The sequence below is a fragment of the Erpetoichthys calabaricus genome, chromosome 16 (assembly GCF_900747795.2).
Source record: "Erpetoichthys calabaricus chromosome 16, fErpCal1.3, whole genome shotgun sequence".
NCBI lineage: Eukaryota > Metazoa > Chordata > Cladistia > Polypteriformes > Polypteridae > Erpetoichthys > Erpetoichthys calabaricus.
The window spans coordinates 95442668-95469806 of NC_041409.2; the positions used below are offsets into that span (position 1 = coordinate 95442668).

General features: G+C 39.2%; 1 protein-coding gene across 1 annotated transcript in view; it reads right to left on the reverse strand.

Moving 5' to 3' along the window:
* Nucleotides 1-27139, reverse strand: part of LOC114642592 (immunoglobulin superfamily member 1-like) — a 253600-nt gene that overhangs the window by 12298 nt on the left and 214163 nt on the right. Inside the window, exons 13-19 of the mRNA XM_051919754.1 lie at nt 22074-22346; nt 15077-15367; nt 11896-12177; nt 7344-7610; nt 5513-5614; nt 5084-5114; nt 2790-2863 (exon numbers count right to left, since the gene is read on the reverse strand). Coding sequence (XP_051775714.1) covers nt 2790-2863; nt 5084-5114; nt 5513-5614; nt 7344-7610; nt 11896-12177; nt 15077-15367; nt 22074-22346 — 1320 coding nt within the window. The remainder of the gene's footprint in view (nt 1-2789; nt 2864-5083; nt 5115-5512; nt 5615-7343; nt 7611-11895; nt 12178-15076; nt 15368-22073; nt 22347-27139) is intronic.

The following is a 27139-nucleotide window of genomic DNA, read 5'->3' on the forward strand; positions in this document are numbered from 1 at the left end:
TATGTACAGAAATGTGCTGGCAGCATTCCATCATTATACATAGAAGTGAGCTATGGTGTCCCACAGGGCTCAGTACTGGGATCTTTAATGTTTTCACTTGACATGCTTCCACTGGGATCTGTCATAAGAAAATATCATGTTAATTTTAACTCGTATGAAGGTGACACCCAGTTATACTATTCTTTTAGATCAAATGAAGTTTCTCCGATGTTGTCTAATTAGTTGTGTTAGTGAGTTAAAGGAGTGGGTGGTTGAGAACTACTTGTCTTTAAACTCTGATAAAACAGAGATGTTAATTATTAGAGGTAATGATACTGATCGCAACGATATTTTGTCAACATTTAACTCGGTTGGAATCGCCATTAATTTTACAGAATCAGCTCGCAATCTAGGAGTTATCTTTGACTTTAGCATGTCAGTTAAAGCGCACATTACAAAGTTGTCCAAATCATGTTTCTTCCATCTTAAAAATGTTGGGAAATTAAGGTGCTTTCTGAATAAAGATGATCCTGTGAAATTAATTAATGCGTTTATTTCTAGTACGATTGACTACTGCAATGTGGTGTACACTGGATGTTCAAATTGTTCTTTATACAGCTTCTAGTTAATCCAAAACACTGCTGCAAGAAAATACGAACACATAACTCCAGTTCTTAAATCCTTACACCTGCTCCAAGTTAAGTTTAGGGTAGATTTCAAAATCCTCCTTTTAACATATAAAGCCTTCAATAGCCAAGGTCTGGCTTTCTTATCTGAACTTATCACGATTTACAAACCAGAGTGCACATTAAGATCTCACAATGCCGGTCTGCTTATGATTCCAGGGATTAATAAAATAAAAGTGGGGGGTCGAGCTTTTAGTTACAGGGCTCCTAAACTGTGGAGTGGTCTGCCTACTATTATCAGAGATGCCCCTTCAGCCTCAGCTTTCAAATCCCAGCTAAAGACTCACAACTTCAGTTTAGCACACCCTGACTAGAGCTGCTGATTAACTGTACAGACTGCATCTCTGTTGTTAGTCATTAGCACTAAAACAGAATTAATGTGATAGTTAGAATTGGATACTAACCCTCACCTATTCTGTTTCTCTTCTCGGTACTCAAATGTGGCACTTGGTGCCACGGCCCACCTGCCAAGTGGTTTTGCCTGCCTAAGGTAAAGTCATCTCTGATGGAGGATTGCATGAATTGTCGGGTAGAGAGGTCCTTTCATCGGATTGGCTGGCCCAGCACTGACTTAATTGTGGAATGGCCAATAGGGGGGGCAGCTTTATGGTTGTGGTCTCCAGGACTCTAAAGAAATCCAAATCTTCTTATGTGATATCATCTACTGTTAAATTCTGCTCCGTACTTCTAAAATTTTTATTTTTATACTGTATTGAGGATTTGTTCTGTTCTGTATGTTGTACTGTATTGTATTGACCCCCTTCTTTTGACACCCATTGCACGCCCAACCTACCTGGAAAGGGGTCCCCTTTTCCAAGGTTTCTTCCATTTTTCCCTACAAGTTTTTTTTTTGGGAGTTTTTCCTTGTCTTCTTAGAGAGTCAAGGCTGGGGGGCTGTCAAGAGGCAGGGCCTGTTAAAGCCCATTGCGGCACTTCTTGTGTGATTTTGGGCTATGCAACAATAAATTGTATTGTATTGTATTATGCACCTTTTGAGCATTGTATGTTGTACCCCTTTATCTGCTCAAATGGGGATTTACTTGGCACTATTTAATGGCCAGCAGTATGTGACTGGGCTGCTTTGACATTGTTGTTCTTCTCTTGAGTTAAGCTCTTTTTTAGGTCATTTTGGTTTTTCTGGTTATTGGACTTTGCTCTCATTTAAAGGTACTATTTTTAACATTACAGATTTGGATTTGTTTGCTTTTATCTTTCTTTCTCAACTATTTTGATTTTTATTCTTATGTACTCTTAAGTAAACCTTTATTTATGAAATGAACTTTGTTTTGTTAGTATAGACCTGTCATTTGATGGGTTTTCCTCTCTCCCATACCTGTGTAATCAAATATAAAAGCCATCAACACTTTTTGGGCTTGTGCAGGTTGTGGAGCCTGCGTCAAGAGATTGGAGAGTTGTTAATTTTATTAGAAGGCCCCTTTTGGAGGGCTGACTCCTACTGCTGAAGGCAAAGCAGTGGCGGATGGGAAATCACCCAGCATGGCATCTTGCCATGGGCTGTACAGAATGCCTGAACCAAAAAAATTCTATATGGTGATTACATCCTAAGCTAATCAGTCCATTAGGGGCACCGTTTATGAAAGGTGATGAGCGCACACTCTGGACACCAAGTGGAACACATTCTGCAAAGTCCTCATTATGTAAGCAGAAGGGTGGCAATTATGTAACTAATGGAGTGCACACTCCGGTTTAACTTAAGAGGTTTGCCTTCAAGATATTTTGAGATACAGCAGCTGCCAGATTGCAGAAGACAGTTGGAATTTCAAAACCAAAAAAAAGAGAAAGAAGCTTTCAGGACTTGATAGGGAAGGAGTTGAAAAAGGGGGAGCTCATTCTTCAAATCAGTGAGCAAACAGCCCAAAAGCTAATGTGAAGACTATTCTGTCTTAAGGGTGTTTGAGAATTCAGGGATGAAGATCATCCTATTTGCCAAATGCCACATTTATAAACTTAGCAAGAATTAGCTCTGTACAAATAAGCAGTCAAAGGTCATATAAAAAGAATTAAAGTAAAATAAAGTAATATTCTTTACAATACATATTCATGAGTATAATAAAATTCTACAATTATATTTCAAAATCAATAAACTGATGGAAGCTCTCCCACCTTCCTTATTCGATGGATCCATTTGGTTAGCTCCTTCACTGGGTGTTATCACATCCTCTCCTTTCTCTTTTCTTCTGTAAGAAACACAAATCTTAAAACAGCATGCTGACTGAAGCTAACATTCATGTAAAATACACAGAGGACAGGGGAAGGCTGCGTCTGCCATCTGCACTGTGGGCTGAAGTGTGCAGCTGACCACCAGGGGTCACTGTAGCAAAGCACATGAGTTTCTGCTTCTTTGTAGCATCTCTGTTTTTTCTTTTTTCTTTTCTTTTTCATTTTTTTACCTTTTTTATTTGATAGACTAATAAATGTACCAATCAGTGGCTTCTCTTTATGACTCAAGAAGTGTTGTGTGTATATGGAGCTAGAAAAGTAACAGAAAATTCCCCAATCTCAAGGACAGGCTGACAGTCCTTCCAGGGCTCACTTCTATACTCACTAGGGAATTAATTCCCGGATGGGTATATCCATTCCCGGGAATTCTGGAATCCTGCATTTCATTCCTGGGAATCCCGGGCTCCCGGGAATGACACAGTGCACGGGCATCTCACATGTGAATGGTTTTAGAACGAGCGACACTTATTTTTAATAAAATTACTGCAATATGTTGACACAAATAAAAGACTAACCTTATCTACAAGCAGTTCATGCTGTCATATAAGTACATGTATCTTTAGTTGTGGTAATAAGAGAGTAGAAAGCACAATGTCCTCACACGTGGCACAGAGGTAGTGCTGCTGCTTTGCAGTATGGAGACTGTGGAAGATTGTGGGTTCGCTTCCCAGTTCCTCCCTATATAGATAGTGCTTTGAGTACTGAGAAAAGCGCTATAAAAATGTAATGAATTATTATTATTATTATTATTAACGTGTCCAGCGTGCGGTCGTCCAGGCAAGAGCGTACCTTCGTGCAGAAGAACTCCAGCCGCTGAGAAAGCACGCTCTGCTTTCACTGAAGTAGGCGGCACAATCATCAGATACTGATACACTTGTTGTAAACAATGCCCGAGCTTGCCGTTGCTCTGAAACACCGTCATTTCAGCTTTTACTGATGCATCCAGTTTCTTGTCATCATTCTGTGATGGCAAGTTTCTTGGCACAGATAATGCGGATGCAACAGACTGACGCATTGCAATTTCAAGTTGCTGTTCAAAGCTGTTGTCTGATGAAGTGCAATCTGCAGCAATGGCTCCACCTTGTTCTGTTGTTGTGGATGTTGCAGCCGAACTACTGCTGTCAGTCTGTTCATGTTGTGTTACCAGACGACGAACGAATTTTCGGATGACGTCATTAGATGGTACCGAGAACATCAATTATTTTCAACTATAACTCTGTTATTTCTTCATCGATTTTTACACTTTTACACGCTATATATGCGACCTTGGCCATTCCCATTTTCCCGTGAATTACAGCAGTTTCATTCCCAGAAATTAAAAATGTCCGGGAATCCCGGGCTCCCGATTACCTAATACTCACCCACTGGGCTAATTTAGAATCTCCAATCAACCTAAACTGCATCAGGATGGAAGACTGAAGTTTTCCAGACAAAAAACACTAAGACATAGAAAAGAATAAACAAAATTCATACAGGCAACAGGCCAGGCGTGTGATTTAAAGCCAGAACACTGAATTTGAGAGACCGCAGCATTGTGCTTCAGAATCAACAGAAATGCATTTTCATTTCCTTGCACAAAAAAATTGAAAACTGTATTCCTAGCAATTAAGATGAGAAAGAAAAATGAAATAAAGTGCATGCATTTTAGTAACCTTCTAGAATCAGGAGATACTGCAACAATGTTGTGCATATAAAAGGAAACTGGGGTCCTCCAGTCACCAGTCAGGGTGTTTAAACCTCACCATAATGGCAGGATTGGGTCCAGTGTGCAGATAGACCATGCAGTGTCTGGAGAAGCATGTTTTACTTTTGATATTTCTGGCATTTATGCAAGCTATTTTTAAATGTGTTGCTTATTTCACGTTTGCACTTAAACTTTGGGTTAGATTTTCCATTGCTGTGTGTATTTGCCTTTACACCATTGTTTGTTCCTTCATGTACAGTTCTAAATCTGGCTTGTCCTAAACTCCGTGCCTCCCTATTCCCAAGTTTACACAATCCATGATTAATCTACTCAGGGGTCTACACAACATATTAGTGCCTTTCCGGTTCAGATGTAACTCGTTTCAACAGAACAGGTCCCATCTGTTCCAAAAGAAGTCCCAATACCCCTAACATCTTTGTATGTTGGTCCCTTATGATATAAAGTCATATTTGTAGTCATCAGAAAGACTCACCCAGTCTTTGAACTTCTAATGCTTGGTAAACCTGCAACAGCAAAAAAAATGAAAAAAAAAGAAAATGTCTTCATTGTACATGAGCGACACTTTACTACTAATCAGCGCACTAAACATTGATATCCGATGAGATCAGATCTCTGACAAATGCAGCTTGGGAAGTGATGAAGCCAATCTCTGTCTTCTCTTCTTTTAGTTTCGCCTATAATCTTTTCCTACTTTTATCTTGCAAGCTACTGGCCTAAAGGTCTTTCCATATCCCTGACCCTTTTATGTTCTTACCATCCAAGTTTTCGCTGACACAGTTTGCCCCATTTCTTCAGCCTCTTTCTCCTTCACTCAGGTGGAATGCTGGCTTGCTGAACAATTTGAACAATTTAGCACAATCAGTGGCCTGCAGTTCAGTGCAACTCACCAATGTCCACTCACCTCGAGTCTTGCGGCATGCAAACAGCAGCAACAGCAGCAGCACAAGTATTAGAAAACCCAGACCGAGTCCAACGCTGAGATAAACAATGGTAAGTGGGGACTCTGGGGAGAGGAAAAGACACAAAGTCATCATGACATGAATAATATTCTGGGCACTGTTTTTGGTTTAAATACAGCATTTGATACATAACATTTGCTGTACTTATTTAGCTTGTGGTTGTAGCAGATATGCCCTTGATCCACCTCTCGGACCCTCAGGTACCACTCCAAAAGCACAAGATTTCTTTATTTTATTCTTGTACAGTGCACCAAGCACCCACCACTCCACACTACTCATATATTCAATAATCAACAATTCTCTAATCACAATACACTCTCCTCCTCGCCCAGACACTTCACCACCCTACCTCCCAGCTCAGCTCAGTGTCTGGGCTTTCTCACAATCCTTTTATACTCCCTGACCCGGAGGTGTTCCTGTCCAACAGTCCACAGTTCCTTATTCCTTCCGGGTCAGGGTAAACAGTCCTTTTCTTCAACCCGGGAGCATGTCGTTTCTTCCTGTCACGTGACCATGATGTACTCCCGGGTTATAGGGCACATAAGAGCCCACGAGCCCCCCTACAGCGACGCCTGGTGGCCCCCAAGGTATCCAGCAGCGCTGTGTGTAGAAACTACAAAGTCCATGAGGCCCTGCTGGAACTCAGGGCACGTCCACGCTGTCCGGAGAGCTCCTCCTGGCGGCCTGGGGGTGAGGGCCGGAGTAAGAAGCCGGCAATCCACCACACCCTAAACACACGCATGGTAACATTGCTGTCAAGTCTAAATTGCTCCTGTACATTTTTTTGCATAGGTGATCGAGTTCAAAATCACTGTATTATGGGAAATGCACCTTTCCTGTTTATATTTCACACAGAGTTTTCCAGATGTAAATATTAATAATAACTTTACAAAAAACACATGCAATTTGCACATTGTGAGCATATGAATGGATAACTGACATGTGGATTATGCAACAAGAGCTCCACAAGGATTTTTCTTTTTCCCATGGTTGTTTTCACATTGTTTGCTTTTGGCCAGTGTTGGTCACCACTGGGTCCCACTATATAAGAATCCTTTTAGATTTTTTTTCACCACAAAAACATGAGATTAAAGCTTTTTTTCATCCACCTCTCCAAACTACATGGGGTTAAGTAACAACTAAAATATAGGGTGGTCCAGATCTAATTATGCAACTTTTAATGCAATGCAGGAAAACAATGCAAGACAAAAGAATTGTTCGAAATATCTTGTAATAAACGAATGCAGGGCAGGTGCTGCCATCTATCGGCAACAAAAAGAAATTTTTGTGAATTCTCTATGTAATAAACTTAATAAGTTATAACGTAATGAAAATTGCAGAATTGCACAATTAGATCTGGACCACCCTGTAATATCAGTTTTGGGTGGATTCTTCCTTTAAGTCCAAGTTCGTTAACAGTATTTAAGTTTACCATTGAGAAGAGATAAGTAAAGAAGATGAGTGTGAGTGACAAAAGATGTGCAGGTGTTACATAAGTAAAATTTAACATTAACACAAAGCAGACCAAAATTATTGTAGGCTGAACTTCTGCATAAATCTGGAGCTAACAAAGGGGATTGTTGGGTGAACCTAAAGCTTAGAGAGCCCTAGTAGAACTTGCAGAATCTGATGATGTGAAGAAGAACAACAAGAAATTCATTGTCATTTTTTCATTGTGATTTAAAAATAAGACAGTCAGACTTTATACTCTACACAGTTTTGTTTTGTCACGTATGTAAGTTGAGACCCACCATATTAAATGTTTCTTCCTACCTTTCACTTCAATCTCAATCTCATTGCTGTATGTTTGTCTTCTTCCTGAAGATTCTACAGCACACATGTAGCTCCCACTGTGGATTTTATCAGCCTGATTGATGCTAAACACTGCAGAGTCACTGCTGCTCTTCACAGTCTCGTTGTTTCTTAGGAAGCTGAAAATGAGTGTTGAGCTCATATTTCCTTCCCATGTGCAGGTCAGGTTAATGGAGTCTCCCACCTTCACAGAAGTGCTAGGAGAAGCTGACAAAGTCACATACATAGCTGAAGAGAGAACATGAAGCGAATTAGTGTGAGAAAACAAGAGGAAGGCCAAGGAAGGATCGTCTGGTAAAGATCTTCAGTCATTCAAATGTGGTTGACAAAAGCACAGGGACAAAGAAGGAGAAAGGAGCATAAAATGAGATCTTGTGCTGCCTTACAGTGTAAAGCTGTTGGCATTGAACTTACAGGACCAGTTAAACAAAGCTACCAGTTCAAAAGAAAGTTCATTTAATTTTGTACTGACTTTAGCTTTTCTTAGGTAGTTTATTGTTTTGTATCTTTTAAACATATTTAATTTCCATTTCAACTTAATTACTTAGAAAGGTGTGTCAAGCTGTTAGGTCTAGCAGACTGTGGTTTGATCCTTGATCTGATCCCTTTGTGTCATTTTTTTCCATTTACATTGACATGATAAGTGTGGACTATAATTTGCAGTAAACACTACACGTTTGGCTCATACCCAGTAATGCTTGTCCCCCAGGACTCAAAAACTGGATTAAAAGGGTTTATTAAATTGGATATGGACAAAAGAGAATCAAAACTAATTTTTGTTCTCTCTATCCAGTGGTGCAATATAGGAAGTTGAAATACACAACACTCAGTCTGCTCTTTTCATTTTCTTCTCTATGTTTTCTTCTTCTTTTGGCTGCTCCCATTTAGGGGTCACCAAAGCAGATCATCCATCTCCATCTATCTCTGTCTTTTACGTCATTTTCTGCCACACTGACTGCCTTCATGTCCTCCCTCACCACATCCGTAAACCTCCTCTTTGGTCCTCCTCTGTGAACTTCACTTAGAAATAAAAAAACTATTTTGTCAAACAGCACATTTGTTTTGGAGTGCACAAATATTTTAGTCTGGTAGGGCGTTTATCGAAAGTCTCAATTACCTGGTAAAGAAATAAATAAAATGTCCCACACCTTGACTGTATGCTTTAGCTTTTTTCATGTCTTCAGGTGTGTTTTCAGCATCTGCAGCTTACAGTTTTAGTGTTTTGGAGAGAAGACTTATTTCAGATTGTACAGCTGCAAATACTGAAAATGGAAATTTGTTATAATTCAGTTTTGATTTGGAATGAAATAAAAATAGTAAAAGTGTAGTGTTATTAGAAGACAACCCTTCAACCCCAAGGGATCACTCATCTGCTCCCTGGTAGACTGGTTGTAGTAGTCTACTCTGGTCTGTGCCACACCTTTGTGCAGCAGAATGCTGAAGGAGCTCTAATGTATGCATCATGCAGTTCTCTTTAATTTCTAAATGTTTTTTGAGATTTTGAGCTCCTTCTGGAACAGATTCAGCTTCAGCCTGGAACACCTTCTGGGTAGAGATATGCAGATTGAAAATGGAGACAAGCAGATGTGCTGTAATAACTGGGGGAAAGTCTATTTTGGATAACTAGAAAGGTACTCCATTAGATAGAGGACCTTGGATAAAGGAAGAACAATTCCATCCTAGATGCACCTGATATTTTCCCTTGCACAAATATTTCAGGGGTCATGGGTGTCTGCCAATCATTTCAACATGCATTCTATGCGCTTGGTGATTTCTTCTAACTAGTATCCTGTGATGGTGGAATGATCTTGACACTAACCAATGTAACACACATGCGACTAGGAGCGAGCTGAGTGGACCAAGTAGAGATGACTACCCGCCAGGCCAGAGGGTGGCGGGGTGCTCTAAACCTTTTCTGTTATCTCTGCAGACCAGCGTTTCTCAACCTTTAAGTATTTGTGACCCGAGTTTTCATAACAGTTTTAATCGCACCCCCCTAATGTTTTTTTGAAAGGAGCCCACTAATACCAATTTGTTCTTTTTTAATTAATGATATATCATAGATGCATATTTTATTATACCTACTTAACTTTTATCAACATTTATCTAACTCTATATTTATTTTTCTAGTATCAGAATGTAGTTTAAGTTCATTTGTTTTGGTTTCAATAGATGTATTTTTCATATTTTCAATTCTTGTTTTCTTTTTTTCACATCTTCGTGCCCCGCTTTTTGTTATTTCGCGCCCCCCTAGGGGGGTCCACCTCACAGTTTGAGAACCACCGCTGCAGACCAAATACGGGAAAACCTGCCTGGTTTAACGTCACTTCCTATTCCGGCGCCCAGACTGACATCACTTCCTTTTCTGGTCTAATGACATCACTTCTGGTTTCCAACATATAAAACCTCCATCTTGACAGATCAGTTCAGTTCATTTTGGGAACTCAACCAGAGAACATCCATGTGTTTTCTTTAAACGTTTTGCAGCCATGGACAATATATGGGTGGCTGCCCCAAACCTTTTCAGTGTGTTGAGACTCATTCTTTTACACCAACAAAGCAGTAAGGTGGGCACAACATTATATGGTCAACCTAGTTCTCAATTATTAGTTACCAACACAGATCTGGGCAGTGATTACTAGAATGGGGTTTGGGTTAAAGACAAATTGAGGTTCATGTGTTGGTGTCTTGAGGAAACTCTCCTTTATAAAGTTAGAAAATTGACAATACATGAGAACGTTGGAACAGAACTGCTGTTCTTTTGGAACAAGAGGAGAAAGATAAAGTAGTTTAGGCACAAAGAGAGGATACCCTGGGACTCCAACATGGCTCTGGGCACATTGGAGGGGTTATGTCTCTAACTGTCTCAAAAGGGAGACTGTGGCTGAGCATAGGATGATGTTAAGTATATAATATATAAAGACAGCGACGCTCATCACAATCAGTGGCAGACACAGATATGAGGATTGTTCTTTCAATTATCTCTTTTAACATACAGCCATTTAACAAAGTCTTATTATTGGTTATGTGGCAGGAAAGACAGATGAGAATGGACAGAACTTCTTAAGGGGCATCTTATGAGCCTTCATATAAAACCAGCAGCATCTGTCAAATTCATATTGAAAAGAGGATGCACTGCAAAGTTAAATCTTATTTTGATGGTGTTTTTCCTAATAAGGACTGTTACAAAGTGGTTATTAAATCACTGAACACTCCACTCTTGTACTTTCCAAGCACAAATACTTTCAGAAGAGACAAATAATGATTATTGACAAATAACAAGTATTAATCTTCAATTAAATAACAAAACTCATATTACTTTCTAGAGTTGCAGATCTTTTTCTACTTCCTGGAATAGCAATGCAATTCATGGTCAGGAGGAGCAGAAGATGGGCTATTGGCAAAATGTGGTGCTCATTCCATTTATTTAAATAAATAATCTGTGATTTTCCCAATAAAAAAGACTGAAAGCATACCCACAGCCTGCTCGAGTGTCTCTGTTGCTTTATATGTGAATGTGTGTGTGGCCATCTTTATATTTTTACCTTTTATAAACTTACCAAATGTGTTAAAATACAAATACGTTTTCTATGTCCATGTCTTGTTCAAACCTACGTGTGTCTCCTTCATCACTCTGCCATTAATGATGAAGATTTCACTGTTTATGTCATTAGGTTTCACCACTCCTTCTCACAGAAGTAAAGCTCCTCAGGCTGATGCCAGTGAGAAATATTAAAAGGATCAGAGTGTGTGTGTGTGTGTGTGTGTGTGTGTGTGTGTGTGTGTGTGTGTGTAAGGTATGCCATAATCAGTAGAATATATAGCATTCTCTACTGGAGAAATCTGGAATTGCATTTGGTTGGAGGTTAATGTGTGGCTTTTCTGAAGTATGGAATAAAAAAGAAGCCTCTGATAAGAAAAAGAAGCAAATATGAAAACTGAACCAGATCACATTTAAAATCTGAATACTCTAATAAGTTTAAACAGCTGAAAACTTTGAAGGGAATACCTTAAACTATGATGACTGAGTTATTGGGAATTAAAGAAAAAAATGCTGAGGAATGAAAATGGCTAATAATTAAAAGACAAAGAGTGAAAAGACAGATACATCTGGAGAAATTAAAAATGACAATCTGGTGAACAGAGCAAAGAATAAAGAAATCAGAAAACTCAACATCCTGACATCCTAACTGCAATGAAAAGAAGCAGGAGTCCCTTAAATCCTAAAAACCTCCACAGATACCTTCTTTTTCTGACAAAGATTCACACTTTAAGCAACTGAGTACCACTGTGACTCCACTCCATTGTTTTTCATGTCTCACTATTCATTTAGAAAATGAGAAGCTGGGTGCTGCAAGCTGGACATCAAAGTGTGGCGCTGTAATAAATTTCTCAATGTGAAGTACTGGGTATCTCAGGTGAAGATATGGCGTCATTACACAGAGATGAAAGTGTCATCAGTCAGCAGACAGAGAGAGACACGGACCTGAAGAGGAGACTTCTGCACACTTACCTTTTATAGTCAACTGCAAGCTGTCACTTTGTTTCTTCTCAGTCTCTTTTCCTTCTTCCTTCACCTCACACCAATATTTTCCAGTTTGCTTCTGGTGAACTGACTCGACTGTGAACTCATTCTGTTGAGTTTCTTCACTCAAAGGTGTCTCATCTCTGCAAAATTTATATCTCAGTTGTGTCCCTGTCACTTCACTCTTAGACAGACACCTCAGGGTCACAGTTTCCCCTTCCCACACTGAGACACTGGGCAGGACACTCAGGGTGGGTTTACTGAAGCGCTCTGTGGGAACAAAAAGAAGAGAATGACAAAACACTGAATCTGGAACTAAGTAAGGCGTGAAAACTGCATGTTTAAGTGTCAAAAGGCCATGTTTTATGATCCAAAACAAATTAACTGCTGGACATGTCTGGGCTCAGAGGTTTGCTATACTTTGTATTTGAAAAAAACAATGTTAATATGTTAAAAATATGTTAACAAATCCTTAACAACAATTCCTGACCTTTATACACTCAATGATATGCACACATTTATAGGTTTCTGTATCCATGTTCTGCACATCAGGGTTTGTTCCAGAGACTGAAGAAGAAAAAGAAGAAGCACAGCTCATTTTATTTTCATGTGTTACAAATTGAAAGGATATGTTGGGTTGTGGTGATCTGCTACACTTGGCCTCTGGTTCAATTCTTAGCTGATTGACTTCTTGACACACTTCTGCTGAATGATGTGTCGGCTAAAAGTCCAGAGTGTTGGTGTGTCACAGAGAGGATGTGCAGAATTGTTCATAATGGCACACAGTTTTGTTTTCATTCTCTCCTTTGCTACGACCTCCAGGGGGTCCAGAGTGCATCCAATAATTAAGCCCACACTTTTAATGAGCTTGTTGATTCGGTGGGTTTCTCCTGAAGTGATGTTACTAGCCCATCATAACACAACATAGAAAATAGCACTCTCCATCACAGAGTAATTGAAGATGTGAAGGATACCAACAGCAATATGTCTGCCTCACTGTGACTGTGACAGCCAAGTCAGAAGTTTTTTTTCTTTTTCATTTTCTTGCTTTGTAGTCATTCTAGTGTGTGTTCAGACCAATGTCTGTGTGTATGTTTATTTATTTACTTATCCACTTCTTTATGTACTTATTTAAAGAGTTTCTGTAAAAAGTCAAATAAATAAATAAAGTTCCAAGGTTCTAATCGCTGTGCTAAGAAAATTCGATTTGGAAGAAATTAGCAGGACATCTTCAGCTTGCAGAATGTTAAAAACCATAAACAATAAAAAAAATCAATACAAGTGATTAATATGGTAGGTCTTTTTGTGTTCATTCAGTATTTAATTTAAGCATGAAATAGCAGGTTTGATATTAAGAAAGGTGCTTCACATGCTCTACACAATGATTCTCAGGTTCAGTCCTAATGGTCCTAATGGACACTTTAATATATATATATATATATATATATAATGTATTTTGCCAAGACTTTACTGCAGTTAGACAGAGAGAAGCGGCTGTGACAAGTGTCACACATGGGTATCTGAGGATCACATTACAGCTCAACTCAGGTATACGATACCACCCTGAGAAAAGAGAGGGTGCTGTCGCTAACAGTATTGTCTCTTCCCTCCCCAACTCTGAGAAGATGGCCAATGAGGGCAATTGGCCCCACCCTCATCAGCAAGAGAAGGCCAACCCTTCTTTTAAGAGCTGCATAAAGTCAGACGTCCCCAGGAGGAAGGTATCAGTTTTGGAACTGACCCTGCTGCAGGATGGACCTCCTAGGCCAGACCCGCTTTCCAGAGTTACTTCCTTTAAAAAGCCGAAGATTGGCTAAAACAACTTATTAGTTGTTGTTCTGATTGTGGCATCATGCGTTTGTTTCTTTTAAAGAATTTTTTTTGCCTTGAATTAAATGAGGTGGCCTGGTTGGAACCCCAACTGTTCATTTGGACTCCTCCAGTCACTTGGCATTCACTTATAATAACAGCCATCAGTATCCCATCTCAGAAAGATGCCAGCCAAGATGAAAGCAGAGGGTTATAATCCATCTATTTGGGAAGTTCTCTCAAATATTCACCTGCTCTTGTTATAATTCTTTGCATTTCTATAGCGCTTTTCTCACTACTCAAAGCACTCAGCAATTGCAAGTTAAGGGCCTTGCTCAAGGGCCCAACAGAGCAGAGTCCCTTGTTTTGGCAATTTATGGGATTCGAACCGACAGCCTTCCGATTGCCAGTGCAGAGCCCTAGCCTCAGAGCTAGTGTTTGCTATTGTTGTTGGTTAAGTTTAAATCTTTGCTAGAGTTTGCAAGGAATGCAATGCTTAATTCTGTTGATTAAATTTAACAGTTAATAAATGAAACAAATGTAACAACAATCATTTAGTCTTGGGTACTGTGAGAGGTGCACTCATTACAAACATACAGTCATTGAAGTTAGGGTCTCCTAAATAAGGCACTTTACTGGTAAGTGAGCTGGCAGTTCTTAGGGGACACAGAAAGAGAGAAGCCACACATGTGACTCATATTTAACATAAAAACAGAAAACTTGCTAAATCACTGTACTTGCTTTTAAAACTGTTACTATCATATTTCAATGTTCTGTTCATTTTATAAATTGCTTACTACTGAGCACACATGACACTGGAGTCTTGTCTGCCCTTTCCCATGCTGACAGGGTTATTGGGGATAAAAGAAAAATGAAAATATCCCTAGGAGTGAACATGGCTAATATACAGTACGAGGCACAAAGAGTACACAGAGAGTTACATCTGGAGAAATTATAAACGACAATCTGGTGAAGAGCGAAAAGGATAAAGAAATCAGAACAGGAAAGAAAACTCAACATCCTGAATAAACTGATAACTGGAATGAAGACAAGCAGGAGTCCTTGAAATCCTAAAAGCCTCCACAGATACCTTCTTATTCTGACAAAGATTCATGTTGTAAACATCTGACTATCACTGTGATGTCCATTATGTCCTTTTTTATGTCTCACTATTTATTTAGAAAATGAGACATTGGGTGCTGCAAACTGGACCCTGAAGTTTGGCTCTGGCCAATCTCCTTAATGTAAACTGTTGGGTAACTCAGGTGAAGATGTGGTGTCATTACACAGAGAAGGAAGTGTCATCAGTCAGCAGACAGAGAGGGACACGGACCTGAAGAGGAGACTTCTGCACACTTACCTTTTACAGTCAACGGCTTGCTGTCACTTTCTTTCTTCTCAGTCTCTTTTCCTTCTTCCTTCACCTCACACCAATATCTTCCAGTATCACTCTGTTGAGCTGACTGGACTGTGAACTTATTCTGTTTAGTTTCTTGACCCACAGGTGTCTCATCTTTGTAGAATCTGTATGTCAGTTGTGTCCCTGTCACTTTGCTCTTAGACAGACACCTCAGAGTCACAGTGTCCCCTTCACACACTAAGGCACTTGGCAGGACTATCAGGATGGGCTTATTAGGGAGGTTTGGGGGGGCTAAAAAAGAAGAAAAGAACAAAACACTGAATCTGGAACTAAGCAGGGTGTGAAAACTGCATGTTTAAGTGGAAAAATACTGTGCTTTATGATACAAAAGAAATTACTGTTGGATATGTCTGGGTTTGCTGTACTTTGTATTTTAAAATATCATAAAACTATTTTAAAATGTTAAAAATATAACTAATCCTTATACACTCAATGACATCAATACTTCTAAAGGTTTCTGTATCCACGTTCAACACACCAGGGTCTGTTCCTGAAATTGCCCTTTTAAAAAGAAGAAGCTCAGTTTATTTTATTTTCACGTGTTAGAAATTCATATGATACGTTGAGTGGCCGTGAATTGCTACACTCGGCCTCTGGTTCAGTTCCTAGCTGATGTGCCTTCTGTGTATGAATTTTAAATGTTTTTCCAGTATTTGTGTTTTTCTTTCCCAGTACAACCAGCTGGCATCAGGTCAGTGTGTATTACTGGGAGTCCTCCTGTAGTGGACTGGCCTGATTTCATTCTCTGTCTTGCACCCTAAGTTTTAACATAGGCTTTCACTCCCTTCATCTCTGATCTGGAGAAGTGGAGAACAGAAAATTAATGAATTGTAGCATCAGAAACAGGCTGCTACCCGTGGCTCTGTATTATGGGCTCAGTATCATGGTGATGGGTAATTCATTCAAATCTAAAGTAATTTTGATAAATATTTGCGCCTAATGTGGATGATAGAGATTTTATCCAAAATGTATTTCCATCAATTTCCAGTATGAACACTCATAAAATTATTATAGGTTGAGACTTTAATTGTGTTTTAAATCCTGACCTGGATAAATCTTGAACTACAGTGGCGATAACAACTATTTCAGTGAAGACAATCACACAGTTTATTAAAGATCATAGCTTAACAAACCCATCTGGATTCCTAAATCCAAATTGAAGAGAATATTCCTTCTTCTCCCAAGTACATCATAGTTACTCAAGAATTGATTATTTCTTCATTGATAATAATTTATCAATTCTTATATGATGCAATTGTTATCTCTGATCATGCTCCTCTGATTTTGGAGTTTCAATAACTATTCCCTAGACATGCATTTCGTAGCTGGCATCTTAACTCCAGGGGCCTCATGTATAAACAGTGCGTATGCACAGAAATGTTGCGTACGAATGTTTCCACGCTCAAATCGCGATGTATAAAACCTAAACTTGGCGTAAAGCCTCGCACATTTCCACGGTAACTCATACCCTGGCGTACGCAATTTATCCGCTCGGTTTTGCAGACTGGCGGCACCCAGCGTCAAAGCAGTGCTACTGTTCCTGTGTGGTCACCCTTTCTTAGACCCACATTTCTGACGCGGCTTTATAAATACACCGAAACTAACTGCATATTGTTTATTAGTGTAATGCATCTGATTGTAATTAACCTGCAGCAATATAACGGTCCAGTGAATAGCCATAGTATTCCAAATGCCATAACTGCTTTAGCGTTGTTACTCTCACTGCACTTCTTCTTCTTTCAGTTGCTCCCGTTAAGGGTTGCCACAGCAGATCATCTTTTTCCATATTTCTCTCACTGCACCACTCGGAGTATTTATATCACTGTATCTGAGTGGCGAATCACAGCAGCAGCTGATGGGAAAGAGAATTATCGGTATACAACATGAAGCAGACGCTGCCTTAGCCACGGCAAAACACTTTAGAGACTTCCCAGTACGGACTTCGCGGTTTAGAAAAAGTTTCATCCCAAGAACTATAAACGCACTCAATCAGTCCATCAAGTGCTCCTTGTAGAACTGTTTACTTATAAGTACAATTACCCCACTGTAAACTTGCACTACAGTTATAATATTGCACAACCTGCGCCACTTTATAAATAATATTTACATGATGACGGTATTCATTTTTAAGATGAAATGCAGCATAATATGTTGATTATGTTATACAGATAAAACTTTAACTTCATTTAAATAATCTGTATTGTTAATAATTAAACATGTGAGGACACGGTGCCGCAGCGCTAGCTAGTTCAGGGATTGTTCTTGCATTGCGTTGTATTCTTGTGCTGACGTGACACTGGAAAGATAGACGGATAGAATAATTAAACATGTACTACGAAGATATTTCAGTGTTCCTTAAAAGTTTTGAAGAATCGGCGTTTTAAGCTTACAAATGGCTTCACGTCTATTACATAGCTGATTGTGTGGCGATTGGGTATTTGGAGAAAGAAAAGTAGGGATAGGAATAGTACGTTTGAAAGAGACAGTACTGCTGTGATAAATTATTACATTGAAGGTCACGCAGCAAGCCTCTTGCGTGAGATATGAACAAGCACTGCACCACCGTGTTCCCATGTTTAATAAAATGCTTTCATTCCTATCATCATGAAAAAGATATCATGTATACATCTCAGTATTGTAATTATTCAGAGAGCTGTAATAGCACGAATGTAATGGATTATGTGTCCTGTCGGAGAAAGAGAAAGCCCGTTTAAGAAGCAGGTAGTGATTCACACACAGAGCACAAAGAAGATCAAATACAGAACAAAGCATTTAACGTCTTACTTTAGTTACAATGGGATTTGAGAAACTAGTAAATTAAACGATTTTAAGATGAAGTTTATGATGTTCTACTTTAATGGCAAAATAAACTACGTGATTTAAGTGGAAATTTCGAGATTAAAGTTGACATTTTGTGCTTTTTTCCCACTGTGTGCCTATTTTTTTTGTCTGTACCCTAATAAGCTTTCATATGACACTCAGACGGTGGGCTACGACTTGCCTTTTCACGGCGACTTTGATATGTGATTTCTTTTTTATTTCGGGCACTGTGCGGCTTTGTGAACTTCAGCTTTCGAGTTTCCTCGACACTCTGTCACTCGATCAACTTCCTTTTGTTGATTATACCACTGTTTAAACCAACAAATAGTACGTTTTTCCTTTGCCTCCACTTGGTATTCGCTGAAATTCTTATATTTTCCCCCGTGCTTTTCCCATTGTCTTTTCTCAGAAGGCTATTTATATCGATTTGCATATTCAAAGAGGCTTAATTCTGGGAGGAGTTGGTGGCAGGACAGAAGGCGCGTGCACGTGCGTTACTTTTCACGCTGATCGGGATTTATGTAGTGGAAGAACGTGAAAGTTTGCGTACGTACAGATTCCTGCATCTGGATTTTTCTGTGCGTATGCACATTCCCGCTTTTGTGCTTACGCCATGTTATAGTGTGAGTTCTACGCACGGCGTTATACATGAGGCCCCAGGTCATTAGCAGATGTGAACTTTATAGAGTTCATCTCCAAAGAAATTGATTATTTTTTTAGAGATAAATGTATCCTCAAGTTTCTGCAGGAATACTTTGAGAACCTCTGATGGCATTTTTATGAGAACAGATTATTTCATATCTTTCCCATAAAAATAAATTGGAGATTGAGAAGGCATCAGAATTAATCAGCGAGATCTCCAGAATAGATTGAGAATACGCCACATCCCCAAATGAGGCACTTCAGGTCTGACCCTGCGGACCACTGCTTTAGGTGATGCTGAGGCAGGAATAAGCCCGCAGTAGGTGGCTAAAACACAGGATTGACAGCTCGGTCCCCACCTCAAACTCACTTTTGTGATTCCAGCTTATATTGAAAGAAATAAAAGATGTCATGTTTAAACCCTCATTAGGCATATTTAAGAAGGCACTTGAGAAAGGGGAAGTACTGGACGACTTAAAAATTGCAAATGTGACACTGGTAGACCCCAAAAGGGAGGAGGCAAAGACCAGAAGAGAAAGAAAGAGGAGTCATTGTGTGCTGTACTATTCTCATACTTGTGGCTAGAGTGGTGGGAAATGCTGGTTTGAAGAGTTTCTCAAGCAATAAAAAGGCTTTGTTGTGCTTTTAACTTGTGCCCTGTGTGTGTTGTATTGGGTTTGGGGAGCTGGAACGCCCCCCTGGTGTCCACACAGTAAAGCTAAAACTGTGAAAAACATCTTTGACTTTCATTAAAAAGCCATCCACTTTTGTCAATTGGAAGGCTACAGTAAATTTGGTGGAAACATTTAAGTACCTGAGAACTCCAACATTCGACACATAGACATGGGATGGCCACGTAATTAGCTTGATCAAAAAAGCAAAACAGAGAATGCACTTCCTCTACCAGCGGAGTAAAACTTCATGTCACTGAGTTATCATTGATCATTTTTAAAGAACCACAATTAGGAGCATCAGGACATCCTCAGTCTCTATCTGGTTAGGCACAGCATCAGCTCACTCAAAGAACAAATTACCACACATCACATCTGGGGCAGAGAAAGTCATTGGCTACCATCTTCTCTATCTTGAAATTCTTGACAACTCAACAGTGAAGAAGAAAGAAGAAAACCATACAGCTGATCCACCAACCTCACTTATAGACTTTCATCTAATATACACTACCAGACCCTCAGATCCAGAAGTCCCCACCAACTGAATTGCTTTTTCCTTGATGTGTTACATTACTTAATGAGCCCCCCTTGTTAAAGTCTCTGACTGGTGCCTTGTGTAACACGCAGTAATGGTAATAAAGCGTCCTGACATTGCCTTCATCTGATTTAAACATCTGCTCTCTCCACTGTATGCTTTAGATTGTTGTACTACATGTTAACTTTTAATGAATTTTGCTGTTTTGCATTTATGTCAAAAGAAGTCATCTTGAAATGTTAGCACCACTCTGTTTACACAAAACACAACAGGAAATAAAGCTGATTCTGGTCAAATATGGCACCGCAGATGTCAGTGATTGGAATGCTGCTCTTTAACGTAAGTAAATCATCTTTATAAATACGTAACAAACCAATGAATTCAGTCTGTAAATGAGTCTAAACTGGGAGGAATGGCTGACTATAGAGACAGTCGAATACTGGTCAAAATTCAGAGTTGCACCTGATTTGTGGCAAATGCAACCTAATGCAAACAAATGTAAAACTTTACAAAATTAAAAGTAATAAATAAACAAATAAATACATACATAAATAAATAACATAAACTAATTACATAGTCAATCATTTGAAAATACACAATATTAGAAAGACTTTTATGTGCAGAGGAGTGACTGAAAAAACTGAGAGGATGTTGGGTTACAAACTTCAGTGTGTTCAGCACAAGTCAAGGTGGTCGCTCTAATGCTTATGAAACACATCTAGACGGCCACATCTGGAATTACATGTGCAGGTTTGGTCAGCACTGATGAAAGTCCACAGAAATGCAGCTCGGCTGATTCCAGGACCACAACTGTTAGATATGATGAGAAAAGAGTGAAGGAGATGAATAATTTTAGTTTATGTGATAAAAGGTAAGAGGTGACATGACAGAAGTGTTTAAAATTATGATGGATAGTGGTACAGTGGATTTACTTTAAAATGAGTTCTTTAGGAAGAACACAGGAGCTGGAGCTTACTAATTAAGGGTACACTTCTTCCAAATATTTGAGAATGTTTCTTTAAAGGAGATCCATAAATACATGGAATATTTGGCCAAGAAGTGTTGTAGACATTAATACTTTTGCAATCTTGAAATTGTAACTTGATGATATTTTATAAAAGTCAGGGGGATATGAATTGATGAGCTGCATTCAGCTGGGTGGCCTGTTCTCCTCTGCATGTTTCTTATGTTATTTTTCATCCAGGAAAAAAAATAAAATAAAATAATAATAAAAATATAGTATGTCCATTTATTCATTTTAAACTCACTTAATCCAGTTCAGTGTCACAGGCAAGTTCATTTGTGATACTTCAAATGGATTGGAGGACATGGAATGAATAAAAAAATGAAACTGATAAGGGCCTAAAATGTCAGGAACTGAGCTGAGTGTACGCAGATGAAGACGGTCAAGAAAAGCTGATACCGAACTCAGTAGGCTCAGCATTATCACAAAAGGGATAGATAGATAGATAGATAGATAGATAGATAGATAGATAGATAGATAGATAGATAGATAGATAGATAGATAGATAGATAGATAGATAGATAGATAGATAGATAGATAGATAGATAGATAGATAGATAGATATTTTATTTGTTACTAAGGGTAAATTAAAACTTTTCAGAATTTCAATAAAATATAAATGTTACAACAAACAACCCACACCACAAACACTCATAAAAACTCCTTCCTTGGACAATAAACTCCTCTTGACAAAAACAGGCCTATAGGTGGTAGTACAATGTGGTCAGACCTAATAATAATAATAATAATAATAATAGTAAATTATATTTCTCTTGTGTCTTTCACATGCTCAAGAGTTGCACCACAGGTTAACATTTAAAGGCATTAACATTTGACTGCAGCAGTTCCAGATCATTGTGTTCACAAAAGAAATGTGCCGTTAGAAGTTTGTTCTTTCCAAAGATCACTGGCTGAAGTCACCAACATTCAGAATGAAGAAAGTCAGTTAGATAATAAAATAATCCAAATTGCAGCCAATTTAAAATGCATAACAGAACTGCTTAGTTATCAAGCTCTAAGGAAAAAGCTTTTAAAAAAATAGTCCACAAAGCTTCACCAACTAAGATGTTATCATGTGAGCCCAACCAGAAGGAGCCTGAGACCCTCTGGTACTTTTAGTACAGGACTTAATTTTTTGGGAGCCTGATTGTAAAATAACAGTAAACTGTTGTGTTTGGGTAATTTGACCTCTTAAAAACAGAAAACAAGAATTAAAATCGAGTTACATCAGAGAAAGTCTCTTACCTAATACTTCTAACCACACATCATTACTGTATGTTGAGTAAACTCCTCCTTTTACACCTCCACACTGGTACTGCCCACGTTGTGAATGAGTCACAGAGCTGAAGGTCAATGTGCTCTCTGTTTGTTTTTTATAAAGGTATGGGTATGTTAATCCCCATTTGTAGATCTCATATGTCCACCCAACAGGATTTCCATCGAGCTGACAGTCCAGGCTGACCTCATCACCTTCATATATCGGTCCATCTGACTTCAGTTGAAGTTTGGCTCCCCGTTCTGAAAATGAAGATGATACAAGATGAGAGTACATGGAGGAACACAAGGCAACAAAAATGTCTCATTGCCTGTTTCTCTTCATCTATTCCTATTATAAATTATAAAAGCCAGCATTACTTTATTAAACTCTAACTAGTAGAAGGTAACCACCTCCCAATCTGTGAGTGCAAAGCCTGAACAGAAAATTGGGCAAAAAGGATTAAGGACTGGAATTCAAATGATTCTGCTTCTGGTCCTACAGGGTGGATTTTATTTACCTCAAAGGTGTACTGTGAGGTTTACTGACAGTCCCACTGTGACATAAGAAGTCATCATGTGTACTACAACGTAGTCAAGAAGAAGAAGGCCCAGTCCAAACTCCACATGGTTTCAGGTGTGCTTGGACCTATTTCTCCACATAACTGCCTGGGCAGGTGTCACTTCTACAATGTGTTATAGAGGTCCACTCAGAGTGGTCAATGCTAACTGAACTTCTACCTCAATGGATTTATTGAGCTGTGAGCCTTAGATCTGAACTGCTTTTGTGTCTATCACCACTTTAAATGTTGTAGCAACCATTCTGGTTTGTGACTCCAGCTCTCTCATGATTATGTCCAGGCTTGGATAAACTTCAAAACAGGAATTAAACATGAACGACAGTATTAGAAATAGAAAGACAATATAAAATTAAATCTTTCTGTGTGGCTTGTAGGATAATCTTCACATTTTATCTGTCACCTTCACAATCACACTAAAGCAGAAACACTGCACCTGCTAAACAATCTGGACTACAAGTAATGGTAAATGGCAACCAGGGAACTTAAGTTACATAAATGGAAAAACATCTGACAAAAACAAAGTGAATCTGAGCTTCTGATTAACAAAGGATTTTTAATAAATTCATTAATCTGTTGAGGTTTCAGCTTTGCTTGTTTATTTCTTTGCAGTGTCTCCAGTGTGCCTACACAGTTCAAAGAAATGAGTGGGATGTGTGTCACTTTACAGTTGTATTCTGTACAAATCAGTTGTCATATAAATTAATAAAAGAATCCACCGATCCTTCAATAAGGTAAAATTTCTTCTTCTAAAGCCACAGATGGCCATGTGAAGGGAGTCCCTCTGCTCACCCATCTGCACTGGACAGTCAGTGACTTCTGCTTAATTCTCATCTTTCTGTAGTCACTGACTCACCCAGAACAATCGGCATAACACGATCGGTGTAATGTGAAGGCTGAAGATCATCTTTTTGAACTTTAAATTGGTAATCACAGCTGCCGCACTGAGTCATGTTCACTTTTTCAATCTAATGGCTCCCTTGTTTCTGTGCCTAACATTTTCCCAGTCTGTTACAGAATTCTGTTAGCCTGTGTTCATCTTGGACTCTCCTAGTAGCTTTATTTCCTCCCACTGCCCACCTCTGATCAAGGAGCAAAACGTCTATTTACTCTTGAAACAAAACAAAGGAGTGTAGAAAAGTAGATGGCGGTAATGTTGTCACACCTGATACCCTGCAGCACTGTGCTGCCCATCTAGCCTCAGTGTTTACTGATCTGTCTGTTAAGTGAGTGGACCACTGTGGGCCTCTGCTATATTTTACATCATCTGGATTGCACAGGCCACAAATGCAAGGATTATTTACAGCTCAGCGTCTAATACAATAATACCTGAAAAACATAATTTCCAACTTTGTTAACCTAATATTGCCCTCTCTGTTTGTTTGTGGATCTCTAACTTCTTGACAAACAACGAACAGTATGTGCAGATGGACCTACAATTTCAGATTCTCTCACCGCAAATACCAGAGCTCCTCTAGACACCCATCAGTCCATTTATTTAAGTTTACTGGTAACACAACAATCATTGGTCTCATCAATAAAGCCAAAGTGCAGGTATACAGAAGTGAAGTGAAACATGTAGTGTCATCATGTACAAAAGTATCATCAGCTCAGTACAGTTAAACTGTGAACATGATCTTTGAATTTCATTAAAAAAGCCCCCTCCACTTTCTCATCTGGACATAAAGAAGACTACAGTAAATTTGGTGAAGACATTTAAGTTTCTGAGAACTCTGATATTCAACACTCAAACCAAGAAATCACAACAAAAAATGCATTTCCTCCACCCGTTGAATAAAACTTCATGTCACCCAGTTATCACTGATCAGTTTTACAAAAGCACAGTCAAGATCATCCTCATAACCTCAATCACTGTCTGGTTTGGCACAGCGTCTGCTCACATATCATCTTCAGTGCCGAGAAAGTCATTAGCTACCATCTTTTGTTCCTTGAAATTCTTCATAGTGAACTCCTTAGTGTGGAAGTGAGCAGAAAAACAGCTGCTGATCTACCCATCTTGGTGGCCACCTCTGATATAAACTGTCACCTAATAAACACTACTAGCCCCTCAGACCAAAAAGCCCCCTCACCTAAACAGCTACAGTATTTCCTCGAAGTGTTACATTGCTGAACGAGTCCCTGCTTGATAAGGATGCATGTGGCCTCACGTAACACCGTAATGATGATAAAGAGCACAACATCCTAACCTTGTCTTTACCTGCTGCTGTCTGCACTGTGTGCTTTAGATTGTTATACTAAATGGTAACATTCACTGAATTGTGTTGTATTTATGTGACAGGAAGTTATTTTGAAATGTTAACATCTCTATCTTTAAACCAAAAACAACAAAAAATGGAGCTGATTCTGGTAAAATATGTCTTACATGTTCAAAGTCTTGTTTCTTGTCCTTTTTTCTTCTTTGTTGAGCTATTTATTGATGTTAATGTTTTTTTGTTAAATATCTGCTGCATTTTCTTTGCCTGTGTTACGTTTAATGTGTTTTATGGGTGGTCCCCCAAGAGATTTAGCCACCTGCCCCACCAGGAACTGCCTTCTGCCCTATAAATCAGGAGTGTCATCCTCAGTGGTTCATTTCAAATGTATGAGGGAGTGACGAATTCTTCATCTTTTGTCTTTGACTTCATGCTCTGTTTGTGATGTCATCATTGGTTACTGTAATGGGACTCAGTTGTACAGGATTGCCATTTTGTTTAGCACAAATCCTATTGGTTTTAGGGCTTCTTGGAGCTTCATTGTTACCGAGGTGCATTTTTGTGATATTAAACTTTTATTTTATAAAGATTCTACAAGGTGTTCTTTTCGTGTCTAGCTGGGGTTTTTGACAGGATTAGTGGGCATTTTGGAAGTACAGTTTGAGAGTTAAGTGCTTTTGAGACTCCCATTTCATACCATAATGAACTGCCATAAAACAAAAGGATGAGATGCGTATATATGAAGCTAACATTCAGTACCTGTTAGAGCAGTAAGTTCAGAAAGTGAAAAGCAGATGACAGCTTTCAACTCCACCACGGCCAAACCATGAAACACCGCCATTACCACAGCAAAAGCACCCCCCTGTGCCAGATACATATGTCTAGTCAACGTAAATGTCAAGTCCCCTGTCTTTGTTAAGGAGTGCTTTGAGCCACCTATTCCAGTTTATTTTGTCAATTTATTCGATTTTCCCATTCATAAATATGCAGCTTCATGCATTGAATATAATGAGGAAAATGTTTTGCCCCTGTTAAAAATCCCATCCATGTAGCTATTCAGAATATTGTGGAAGTTGCTGAGAACCATACGGAAATTGCTGAAGTGCCGCCAAACATCCTGGAGAGTACATCATTGTCAATGTCCATCGGGGGCGAGTTGGGGTGTCTAGTTGGGGTTTTTGATGGGATTTACCACCCCAGTGGGTAGCTGTGGAAGTACAGGTTGGGACATGGCATTAATTCAGACTCCAAGTCACAACAATATGCTCTTACAGGGATCAGTGATGAGGATGCTACTACTCTTTTTAAATGAAGTAAATCATCTTGATCAGAAATTTCAAAATGCACAATATAAAAAAGATTTAGGAGTGCAGAGAACTGACTGAAAAGGCTAAGAGGATGATGAGTAAGAAACCTCAGTGCAGCATCTTCATTGACCAACTACAGTGGCTGCTGAGGCACACAAATAACAGAAAATAGTTACCTTTCTACATCTATATATCTGTAGTACTAGGGTGTTGTACCGTGTTAGCCATTATGAATGTAGAGAAAATCCAAGCAAAATGACACCTTTTATTGGCTAACTAAAAAGATTACAATATGCAAGCTTTCGAGGCAACTCAGGCCCCATCTTGCCTGAAGAAGGGGCCTGAGTTGCCTCGAAAGCTTGCATATTGTAATCTTTTTAGTTAGCCAATAAAAGGTGTCATTTTGCTTGGCTTTTCTCTACATCTATATGTATAATTCACTAAGCCGCCGACAAGTAAGACACCCATGGCGCACGCAGGACGGAGCCACGCCCACCAACTCTAAGACCATTGGATACGACGACAACTTGCAGAGCCATGCCCACCAACTCGGACGCGACGACTCGGAAAATATGCCGTCATTTATGTTCATCTGTGCTAGAGTCCACATGCATCTCTGAGCCACGTTGACTGTTCATAGAGGCATGTTTCTCGTGGATGTGAATGGCTGTATGCAGCGTGTAAAACAGTTTGCGAGGGGTATCCCATGGGATCCTTAAAACAATCCTTTAAAACTGAGGTTAAAACACAATGAAGGAAGCAGTCTTTAAAAACCAATAAGCCCTGTGCCTCTTTTTCATTAGCATCTCACCTGCTTCACCGATACAGGCCCTGCAACAGTCGAGACGCTCTCTCTACAGCTGACCTTCTCTGTGCCTGACTCCACTACTGTCAGTCGCCTGATTAAAAATGGCCTTTTGAAGGGGAGCAATGGACCCGCTATACCACAGGAACACATT